The sequence below is a fragment of the Lactuca virosa genome, chromosome 5 (assembly GCF_052849685.1).
Source record: "Lactuca virosa cultivar CGN04683 chromosome 5, Lactuca_virosa_CGN04683_v6, whole genome shotgun sequence".
Classification (NCBI taxonomy): domain Eukaryota; kingdom Viridiplantae; phylum Streptophyta; class Magnoliopsida; order Asterales; family Asteraceae; genus Lactuca; species Lactuca virosa.
This window is the reverse complement of record NC_136430.1, coordinates 327,374,303-327,387,101: the sequence shown is the minus strand read 5'-3', so window position 1 is coordinate 327,387,101 and position 12,799 is coordinate 327,374,303. Positions and strand designations below refer to the sequence as shown.

General features: G+C 36.7%; 1 protein-coding gene across 1 annotated transcript; it reads left to right on the top strand.

Moving 5' to 3' along the window:
• Positions 1-460: 460 nt before the first annotated feature.
• LOC145113194 (uncharacterized) lies at positions 461-1,141 on the top strand. Its single transcript, XM_079049314.1, has one exon. It carries the CDS (start codon positions 461-463, stop codon positions 1,139-1,141), a length of 681 nt encoding a protein of 226 aa, XP_078905440.1.
• The last annotated feature ends 11,658 nt before the right edge of the window (positions 1,142-12,799 follow it).

Sequence of the window (12,799 nt, the reverse complement as noted above, 5' to 3'; positions counted from 1 at the left end):
GTGTCAATTTGGATCTTTGTGTGTACGGCCAGACCTACTTCATCATTTTTAAGGATAATTCAAGATTACTAATTGGATATTTGCTTTTGATCAACATTCAAAGCCATTGGATCAGAATTTACTTGGAATTCAAGTGTTTTTGGTGTGTACGGTTGAAGTTAGTTGAAGAGTGTACGGCCGGACTCCCATGTACGACAGTAAACCATTCAAGATCATTAGCCATAAAAACCTTGATTGTGTACGGTTGATGTGTACGGCTGTAGTCCTTTGTACGACCGTAATCCCCGTGTACAACCGTAGTCCTTTGTACGGCCGTGATCCCTGTGTACGACCGTAATCAAGTGTACGGCCGTAATCCCTTGTGCGGCCGTAAACCCACTCAGTTGGTGTTTGAGCATTTTAAATTTTTGTACTTTTCTTGTTAGACTGTCTGTTTGATCAATTAAAAAAAAACAAAAAAATGGATTCACAAAACTCAACAATTCATCATGAACTGGACTCCATTATGGGAACAACTACACGTATTCCTCGTCTGCTATCTGCCGAAGGTTTCCCGGAATGGAAGTATCGAATGGAAAAATATATCAAGATGAAAGACTTCAAAATTTGGAGATGCATTTTGAAGGGTCCCATCCGAATTACCACAACACTTCCAGATGAAACGATTGTTGACAAGGCTGTCGAAGAATATACTGATGAAGAATTCGATAAGGTTGAGCAACAAGAGAGGGCACTTGCTACCCTTGCTATGGCTCTTTCTCCTGAAATTACCCAGGGTTTTCGGGAATATAAATCAGCAAAAGCTCTGTGGGAAGCTTTAATTGAAGTGTATGAAGGAAATGAGGATATGAAACAAAGCCGTCAAGACATGCTGAGACAGAAATTCAATATGTTTAATCACATTCTTGGAGAAACTTTGGAAGTTCAACTGCAACGCTTTATCACACTCACCACTGAGATGAGTTCAACTGAGATTTCAGTGCCAAGATCAGAAGTTAACAAGAAGTTGCTTAACTCTCTCCCAAATACATGGGATATGAATGTTTCTGTCATCAAGAAAACAAAGGATCTTAATCGACTTAGTTTAGCTGAACTCATGGCCATCATTAAAGCTTGTGATCTGGATGACAAACAAAGATAAATCAACCATGGTAACTCATATTCTTCTGCTAATCTCGGAATTCATTCAAACAATGCTTTCTCATCTTTCACCAATCCTCAAGTTCAACCACATACTGCTCCTCAATCATCATCATATGCCACACCATTCATGCAAAGTGTTAAATCTCCAGTATTTCATCCACAAGTTGCTTCTTCTTCAAAGACATCTGCTCCAGTTCCTGCTCCAATCCTTGCTCCCAAAGAGAATGACGAAAATTTGGCTCTTGCAACCGGTCTTGTCAATTGTTATAATGCTTTTGTAGCTGGTGAGCTGCCCCCTCAATTATCATTTGCTGATTTGGACCAGATTCATCCCGAAGATGTTGAAGAAATGGACATAACATGGCAAATTGCTATGGCTGTGTTCAGTGCCAAGCAGTTCTCCAAAAAGACAGACGAAAATAACTGGGGAATGAATGCAGAGAAGAAGGTTGGGTTCAATAAAGGCAAACTCCGATGCTTTAATTGCCATGAACCGAGTCACTTTGCCATAGACTGTCCTAAGCCTGATAGGAGAGAGAACAATGAAAGAACAATGGTGCCAGTAGGTAGCCGCAGGGGAGCCACCATCAACAATCAGACCGCAAATCTTGCGGTGGTGGCTCAGTCATTTGATTGGGATGATAAAATTCAGGCCCTGAACATCTCAGGACCTGAAAATGCGCATTTGGCTCAAATCAACGATACTATGGAAGGAAAAACTGAGATGGATCCGGAGGAGGAGATAATGAATCTACAATTTGCATTCATGGTTCAAACTACGCCAGAGTCTGAAAAGTCAAAGGTCAGTGAAATCACTTGTTCTCCATCTTGTATTAAAACTATCAATTTTTTACGTGAACAGGTCGATTTAATGCGTAGAGAGATTGAGGAACTCAAGTATGAGGGATATCAATTGAGAAAAGGCCAAAACCGTTAAAATATCAATTAGAGGCCAAGTCAAATGACTATAAGAAGTTACAAGCAGACTATAGTGACAAGTGTGTTCACTATAGATATCTTAGAAAAGATTTTGATGTTGTAACTGCGGAACTTGACACATTGAAGACTCGTTTTGCAAATGCTGACTTTAACTTCAAAAAATTCGATGTGTCAAGTGAAAGAGTTGCAGCAATAATTGAAAATCAAATGAAATGGAAGGATCATAAACAAGTAGGCATAGGCTATGAGATTGTCCCTCCCCCATTCAATCATACTTATACTAACACTCCATTAACTCAAGCTGAAATAGACCGAGAACCATTTATGGTTTATGGTAAACCTGCTTCCGAACAGGCAACCACATGTAGTGCTAGGAATTTAGATACCAACGTTTCTACTTCCGACACAGATTCATCAGTAAGCCAGGACAAGCAGGAGAATGGAAGATTTGAATCAGAAAATAAATTTGTGTCTAAGTTTGGTGTTTCTATTTGTGATGAGTCTGTGTCTAATGTTAAGACTGATGCTTTTATTTGTGATGGTTTGATGTCTAAAACTGATGATTCTGAAAAATGTGGTGTTGTTTTTGAGAAACTTGCCAAATCTGACACTAGCACATCCACACCTTCTACATCTGTCACACAATCTAACTCCTGCAATTGCACATGTGGGAAGGTTAAAAAGGTCCATAAGAGCATGAAATCTGATAATGGCGGTACCAAGTCTAAAGATAATAAGCAAATTTGTTTCAACTGTGGTACTGCCGGCCACATTGCTCGAAATTATCCCAATAGGGCATTTGTGCATTTTTCCTCACCAAGGAGAGAGAACGAGTCTCGAGGAAGGTCTTTAACTAGAAAGTCCTCGAGATCTCGCCCTCAAGATGATGATTGGAAGGTTAATCATAATAAAACATGGGCCGTTTTTAAATCAAATAAACAGGTTTTCACTAAATCTGCAACAGGTGCTTTGCCGAAATCGAATGTGACTAAGTCGAGATCGATTTCGTCAAAGGGTGCGTCTGGATCTTCAACTAGTTTTAGCCGGAAATCTAAACACTCAAAGCTAAAGGAAACCATTTCCAAATCACCAGTGAAATCTTCAAAACCTAAATACCAGTGGGTGCCCAAATCTACTTCCGGCCAATCATCATCACCCTCTGAAAGTGTTTCCAATAATGGTACAAAATCAAAAAGTTCAAAGGATAAATATGTGAATGTTAAGGGTCAAACCAGGGTTGTAATGACCTGGGTCCCCAAATCTAAATAATCTCGCTCATTGTGCAGGGATAGTTGCGGAGGAATGTTGCAGGGACAACGGTTGTTCCCGGCACATGACAGGAGACATCTCCCAGCTAAACGACATTCAAACTTTTAATGGGGGATATGTTTCCTTTGCGGGAGGTGAAGGCGGAAAGATAACTCAAAGAGGAACAGTTTCAAATGGAGTGCTGAGTTTCGAAAATGTCAACTACGCTCCCGAGTTAAAGCATAGCCTGTTGAGTGTCTCTCAAATTTGTGACAAAGGATATTCGACTCATTTCACTGATAAAGAATGTCTGATTCTGAAGCCAGGCATTGTCATCCCAGATGACTGGATTCTTGTAAAATCTAAACGGGATGGCAATGCATACATCATTGACATGAACAATAATATTCCAGAACAAGTCACTTGCCTCTTCTCAAAAGTCTTCGAACAAAATGCTATGTTGTGGCACCGAAGACTCGGACATGCTAACGCAAAGAACTTGAATCGTCTTGCGAAGAATGATATGGTGCTGTTGGGTTTTGAGCATTCTAACACTCCTATGGTGTACATGCAACCCTATAAACCTTGGATATGTGTTTTCTCTATTATACATGCAAATATTAACTATTCCAAGGTTTCATCCTAACTAGCATATTATGAAGCACCTATACTACAAAGTTCTAGTTAGATGACATACCTTTTGATGTAGCTTGATGTCTTCAAGCTTTAAGAGCTTAGCCCCAATAGTGTGGAAGCCTCAAATGGAATCACAAATCACCAAAACACCTTTGAAGAACTTGAGAGAATATGTATGCACACTAAAATTGGCCCACTCTTATTTTCACACACTTGTGCCAATTTTGTGAGCCAAGGACCCCTTTATATATTATGGAGGATTAGGGTTAAACCCTAATACCCATGACCTTTCATTTCCTAGGATCCATGGGTTAAAGCTCCATGGACTATCCATGAAGACTTAGCCCAACCTAAATGAACTTGGCCCAATACACATATATATCTAAGAGTCCATATTTAATTAGTTCTTTTTGATCACTTAATTAATTCTTTTTGATCACTTAATTAATTCTTGATCAATACTAATTAAATAATATGATTCCATATTAATATATTAGAACTTATAATATATTAATATAAATCATAAATATACTATTCTCAAAAGACTATCCATATAAATTGTGCCGGTGAAGTGCAACCCAAATGGACCATGCCAGGTCGGGTCAAGTACATACCAAATATAGTTATAGACTTAGACATTAATCCAACAGTCTCCCACTTGGATAAGTCTAAAACTATTATTGAGCATGACTTCAAAACCTAACTGGCAATCGTAGCTCTTAAAGCCGCTGTCGAACTCTGACCTTGCCGATGAACTCTAACCTTTGTCAATGACTTGTCCATTAGATAAGGGATCATATATTCCTCCATTCTAGATATCATATGGACCGAGACATGGATTATCAATCATTCTCTCTGTCCATTTGTTTTTTCCCGATTTTCGATTTATGATGACTGACTGAATGAACAAATCAAATCAGTCCTGGCTTGGCCAAGCACTCACATGTGTCATCGCTAAATCATCGAGGGGCCCACATATATCGCTTTTATCCCGAAGGTAAAAGGAATGGATAAACTTCGACTCATATGGCTTGTTCTACTACTTGTTGAATCATACACAAAGGCACGTTTTATAACATCGAGTTACCAATGCGTTTTCGTGCAATCAATGTATAACCAACTCATAGTAACAACTCATATCTCTAGGTTTTAAGAATATAAGATATTATCGTCTCATGATCACTCGTGATAAAATCCATGAAGTGATTCAAATGAGCGTGGGTTGAATCCAATACTCAGAACTTATGAGCACTCATGAGTGTTGTAGCACCGCTTTGTCCAACATCTTAGACCTCTACAAGCCAACCCATGACAGTCTTGATTCATATCTACTTCCAACATATGACCGACTGTGGATAGTTTGAATAACTTAGTCATTCAGGAAGAATGACCTAGTTTATTCTGGAAGTCAAAACATGCAAAATGAAACACAAGAATAAATGAATCAAATATGGTATCAAACCCTATGAATATAAATAGACCACTTTTATTTATCACCATACTGATTACTCATTATTTCATTGTTTCGGTTTTATCAACTTTATACCTGAATTAAAAACACTAGTTGTCCCATGCTCCAAGCATGTACACTATGTTTTTCTAAACAATAGCTTTGCCATACACCAAGTATGCACTCTATGTTTGTCTATGATCCTTACTTTGTGAAATAAACCAATTGAACATAATTTCAATGATTCTAATTTCACACTCCCAAATCCTTATCGAAAAATGTGAGAATTTCAAATTCCTATCATTTATCGAAATCTGTTTAGATTTTAAAGTTATATGCACTGACCCTCCTGTAATGAATATGTACAAAGTCACAATGACTTGTCAACAGTCATTATAAGGTATTCCAATGGAGATCAACTCCATGGAAACTAAGTCTCATATTCAAAGTACATTGCTTTGGACATGCTTCTTGCATTAAGTTTTCTAATCTTACACAGATAACTTCCACCTATGGAGACAACTCCATATTCTCATTTTGACTATCACTTCTGAACAAGAGATGCATCTTTTCAGAATATGTCAATATGGTCCTTCCAAAATTAGCACTATACTTCCAACTGTCCCTGAGCAACCAATCTTTGGTAAACCTCAGATTGTCCTCGACAATTGCTTAATCATTTTAGTCATATCCAATTCTAGACCTTTTCCCTTCTTAATGCCTCTGGGCATTTGGAAAAATTTAGAAATGACAAATATTATAGCACATGCAATCGATCCTGTACCCAAAGCAAATGGTACACGATTCATGATGTCTCACATAAAGACATGATTCTAGACCAGTCTTTTGCTACAATATCTTTATTTGCCATGTTTTCAAAATTTGACTATGAAGAGGGATGCCGTAATCATAATCGAATTTTGAGAACGCAATATATAGAATTTCCTTAAGTTGAACCAATCCAACATGAAATTCATATATATATATATATATTCTTGACTAAAGATGATTAAGGTCTCAATCTAAGCCTTTAGAACTGAAATGAAGTATATCCTCTCCCTTAATTATAGCAAAACAACTTTTTCAATCCCTGCAGCCTCACAAATTGAAACTTTTGTTTTCTATAATTAACATTGCTAACTTGCAACACTAACAATAATTATCATGCTCCCACTAACATGATGATTATTAGCATAACACTTATGCTCCCACTAGGTTTGACATGTACTCAGAAATCAGCTGGACTTCTAGAAATCAATACTTTATTGACTTTCTTACCAAAGTTCAGATTTCTGATACGAGATGCTTTGATAAAACTTTATCAAAATCATACACCTTTCCTTAGATAGCATGCATGTGTGTCTAAACAATTTCAGAACTATGAAAAGGGATGCCGTAATCATAGTCTCAATTGTTTAGACCTTTTGCCATCTGCTTCAAATCTACTTGGTGGAAGTGTTTCCTCACCCTCATTTTCATGAATCGGAGAGAAACCTTATGACCCTTAGATTTTATGGTGTATGTGTTCTTATCCACGTGAATTTGTGAAAACCATAATCACAAGACTAGGTTAGTGACAAATCATAACTCATATGGATTGAACTTGTGCAATCTTAACCTCTTGCCACCTGGCAGCACAAGGGCCTGCCATTGCTTCCAAGTAGTTATGCAAACAATTGAGAACATGTAGAACTCAAATGTTATAGCCAACTTCAATGGAATGGGGACATAAATGTCAACACGATAGGTTATAAACCTCTAGTTGTGTGCTAGTGATGAAATACAGGTTTTATTCTTGATTAGTTCTTGAAACCATTTCAGGATCTTTTAGACGCCCACTGTCTTCTTGACCAATAAGACTTTCTTGCCAAATATTCAATAAGTAGTGTGGATTCTTAATCAAGACAAACACTTCACACAATTGGCCTTAGTTGGTCTTTGTTTTATCCAAAACATCACAACTTACCAATTTCAAATGTACAAGAGTAGAAAACTTTTACTCTTACATTTGACAAGTGTTATAAACCTTCTTTAAGATGTGTCACTCAAATTACAATCTTGGAGTATGTCTCTAAGATTTGTTTTGGAACGAAGTATGACTCATCTTCTTGATCTGACCACTTCAACAATTCATGACTTTTCTTCTTAGCTATCAGAATGCACTTAGAGGATGAATTGTGATATGGTCTCATAATCTTTAAGATGACCATTAAACATTATACTAAAGTACTCTCCCATCTTTTCATATTTGAGAAACTTTTATCCTTCTGCCTAAATTTGATTCTTCTTATTCGTTCTGCTATACATTGGAACTTTCCAATGTCTCAGACTTATACTTAAACTTGTAAGTATAACCATATTTACTAAACTTTAGTAAATCAAATAGTCTTAACGAGCTTTGTGGTGGACATGACCAGTGCACAAGAATGTGTACTCTGTGAACAAGTAATTAGTCTTGATTTTCCAATGCTTGAAAGTTCTCATTCATCATACTATTCAACTTGCATGATTCCAAGTTTCGGTCCAATTGAAACTTGGGCGATGAGGAACTTTCCTGATTTGGTAAATTTAGACACTACCACAAATGAAAGAATCAAATCCATTTTCCAATATTGTTGTCAGTGGAATCATATAAGCAACAATTTTCCACAAATGTCATTGTAAGGATACTTCAAATAAATAAAATTAAACAATTTTCTTTTATTTTAAAACTTTGCTGAAAAACTTATCCTTACAATCCACATGGAAAATTGTTGTTATCTATTCCTTAGCAATATATCATAACTTCTTAAGCAACTGCTCAAAATTCTGATGCGATCGAAATCCACCTTCGCGATCAGAATCAGCATATACTTCCTTTAAGATTTATCTCTATTCTTTGATTCTTAAAGCATCAACATGTGACCCAGTCACATCATGTAATGAGGATCTCAGAATAGAACTTAACAGAGTTAGATAATGGGCTCTACCTGATGTAGAGTCAAACTTATTGACTTTAACATCCTTAGGTAAATTTGGCAGCTTTGCAATCAATGCCCCTTCCTTTGGCAAAATAAACATATGGACCCTTTGGTAATGTGACTATCTCAGACTTAGCCTTGCTCTTTACCATTTGGTCAACCGGGTTGACTATGGCCAATCCCTTTCCATTGGGAAGAGAATGCTTTTTCTGGATTTCCAGTGTCACCATTGTCACTGTCCATAAAGTTTTTGGGAAGTTGATCTTCTAATCAAATTTGCTTCACTATCGTTCCAAATCATTGCTGATTCAGCAGCACCAAGCAAATAGATATGATCATTAAGGTTCATGTCATAGTTTGTATCATAGTAGTCCCAAAGGAACTCACTATGTGACTTAGAAAGTGATTGAACATCTAACTTTCTCAAGACTTTGAAACCCAACTCTCTCGGCTTGTCAATATGTGACTTCATCTCTAAGATGTGATCACACATAGACCTTGCTTGCCATTAGGGCTTGAGTGACCGTGAACTTGTGGGTTAGGGAGAATAATTGGAGGAGGTGGAGGAAGTAAAGTTCCAAGAGATTTGGAAAGATCATAGATGTCTGAACTCGACATCTTTTGGGAGATATTCAAGATAGTTGATCTAAAGTCCTTAATATAACACCCAATATGAAATATTAAGGCTAGGATCCAACAACCTATTTATAACTGGAAGAGGGATGCCGTAATCCGAGTTATAAAATAGTTGAAGGTAGGTAAATGACGATTTACCAATTTCCACCATGAAAAACAAAATAATTTAATTAGGTTTTTACTTGGATTTGAAACTCCTAGATCTTTTGAGATTCATTGAACTTTTCAATGGCATGTTTCAATCTCGAGTGTGCCCTTCAGGTTTTGTGACTGGGATGCCGAGGATCACAAAACAAGGTGTGAAGTAACCATGCAAATATACTTGGTACCCTTAATATTTACCCCTCAATCGATGTGCCGGTTAACCACACGAGCTCCACCGATACTATGATAAATATTAAGTTACCCTTTGCCTACTTTGTTAAATCCAGGTTAGTGTGTCGGTTAACCACACACGCTCCACTAACGGTTTAAACAAAGTGCAAAGTGTAATTTCATGGATTAGCACCTTATTCACATTTTCCTAAGTAACTAAGATTGTTTATTAATAAAATGTTTAGTTACTTAGTATTTATCATTAATACTTTTAATGAAGGGAGAATTATAGTCCTTGTCCTACCTGTTCGGCTAACGACCCTCCACCAGTCAAGGAAGCGGTGGGTGAGAGTGGACACCCATTAAGCTGCCATTTTATAGGCAACAACCTTATACCCCCCTTATAGACCGACTTCGTGAATGAGACCTACTAATGGTAAGACGACTTGCTCTTATACATATAATATATTAATAGTATAAGGGTGTATTTTAGACATTTAAAATACTTGATGGTTTAATCTATTAATTAAACTAGACTTTTAATTTAATTAAACTCAAACCATATATTTATGGATTTAATAATACTCTTTTAATTAAACGTTTTAATTAACTATTAATAAAGTCCATAAGAGTTAATTTGAACTATTCAACAAAACATCATAATTCCAATTATTAAACTCAAAATTAAAACCATTTAATTAATTGTTTAAGTTATGAACCCAAGAGTTTTAGAATTCAATTCTTTTTTTTCATAAAAAACTTTTCTCAAATTCCAAAACTTGAGGGCAAGTTTTGTAATTCTTGAAAACCTTTGGATTCCATAACTTATGGAATTAATGGTGTTTTATGATGAAACTTTCCATGTTCCATAACTTAAGAACAAGTTATGAAATTCTTTAAAACATTAACACCAAATTTTGTAACTCCATAAAAACTTTGAATCAAATTTTTTTTTTTTAAAAAAAACTTTTGATATCCATAACTTATGGAAGTTTCAAAAACCCTTAAGATCACAACTTTAAAAAAAACTTTTGAGCTCCAAAATTTTATGACAAAATTTGTAACTCCTTAAAACATTTAGATCAAACTTTTAAAACTAATAAAATAATCATATCATTTTATCTTTTACTAAATTTGACCTAATTCAACTCATATAACAAATGATTCAAATTTTACAAATAATTCGTTTTTCACAAAACAAGTAATTATCTTAAAATTTGACAAACGTTTTTTTTTTCCTTTTTTTTTCCAACTTGAAAATAAAACATTTGCATCAATATAACAGAAAACAACCTGGCTCTGATACCACTGTTGGGTTTTGAGCATTCTAACACTCCTATGGTGTACATGCAACCCTATAAACCTTGGATCTATGTTTTCTCTATTATACATGCAAATATTAACTATTCCAAGGTTTCATCCTAACTAGCATATTATGAAGCACCTATACTACAAAGTTCTAGTTAGATGACATACCTTTTGATGTAGCTTGATGTCTTCAAGCTTTAAGAGCTTAGCCCCAATAGTGTGGAAGCCTCAAATGGAATCACAAATCACCAAAACACCTTGGAAGAACTTGAGAGAATATGTATGCACACTAAAATCGGCCCACTCTTATTTTCACACACTTGTGCCAATTTTGTGAGCCAAGGACCCCTTTATATATTATGGAGGATTAGGGTTAAACCCTAATACCCATGACCTTTCATTTCCTAGGATCCATGGGTTAAAGCTCCATGGACTATCCATGAAGACTTAGCCCAACCTAAATGAACTTGGCCCAATACACATATATATCTAAGAGTCCATATTTAATTAGTTCTTTTTGATCACTTAGTTAATTCTAAATTAATTCTTGATCAATACTAATTAAATAATATGATTCCATATTAATATATTAGAACTTATAATATATTAATATAAATCATAAATATACTATTCTCAAAAGACTATCCATATAAATTGTGCCGGTGAAGTGCAACCCAAATGGACCATGCCAGGTCGGGTCAAGTACATACCAAATATAGTTATGGACTTAGACATTAATCCAACAGGTGCGTGGACTTCCTGTTAGAGACTTCATCACATTTGAAAAGTGTGTGTCATGTGCCCAAGGAAAGCATCATAGAAACCACACCTGCCAAAACAGGTCAATTCAATCAACCAGGTGCTCCAATTACTGCATATGGATTTGATTGGTCTGGTCAACGTCCTCAGCTTCAATAGAAATTAATATTGTCTGGTTGTGATCGATGATTTCTCGCGTTTCACGTGGGTCTTCTTCCTGTCCAACAAAACTGGGGTCGCTGACTTGATTAAAAAGTTCATTGTGATGATAGAGAACCAAACCAATCACCGGGTGAAGGCGCTCAGAACTGATAACGGGACGAAATTCAAGAATGCTGTCCTTGATCATTATTGTGCGGAAAAAGGGATTGTGCGTCAATATAGTGCTGCTCACACACCGCAACAAAATGGTGTTGCTGAGCGGCGAAATCGAACGTTAAAAGACGCTGCAAGAACGATTTTATGTGACTCCAAACTTCCTGTTTTCTTTTAGGCCGAGGCGATCAACACGGCGTGCTATGTCCAAAATCATGTCCTGATCAACAAGGCTCAGATGAAGACTCCATACGAAATTTTGTACGGTCACAAGCCATCTGTCAGTCATTTCTGTATCTTTGGCTGTCCTTGCACCCTCCTTCATCTGGAATCCAACCCCAAATTCAATGCCAAAGCCGATGATTGTTACTTTGTGGGGTATGTTGCTCGCACGGCATACAGGGTCTACAATAAGAAGACAAAACAAATCGTAGAATCCTTTGACGTGCGCTGGTTGGAGGAGAACGAGACGGATGCTAGAGTTGGTCCAGATTGGCTGTTTGATTACACGTCTTTATTCAAATCCTTTAATGTGTTTTCAAATGATACACCTGGTTCCACTTCTGGTTCGAAGACTGTGATTGAAGATGAAGATGAATAAGTTGTTTATAGACCACATGTAATGTCCTCTACGACTCCTACAGTGGATGAATATGTTCCAATTACTTGTCCAGAATCTCCAAGTCAACAAAATAATCCAGATGCTGATGCCACTCCTCTTACTCCCGATGAAAGAGAGTTTATGTCCAGAGATGCTTCCGCTGCTACTCAAACTTTTATGGAACTTCTCTTTCCTGAACCGATTGCTAATGAGTTTGTAGAAAATCCTTCTGACGGGTCAGGATCATCTGAAGTGGTTCATTCAGCAGATGATGGATTTGTTAATATTCACAATCTTCCCGTAACGCTCAATGACATCAGCTAGGAGATACCTTCCAGAATTCAATGCGATCACCCGATCGAAAACGTCATTGGTCAGCTGGGCGACGGTGTTCAAACGCGGAGTCAGAGTGGAGATGTAAATACATGTCTCTATTCTTGCTTCATATCTCAAATAGAGCCAAAGAATGTTCAAATGGCTTTGAATGAG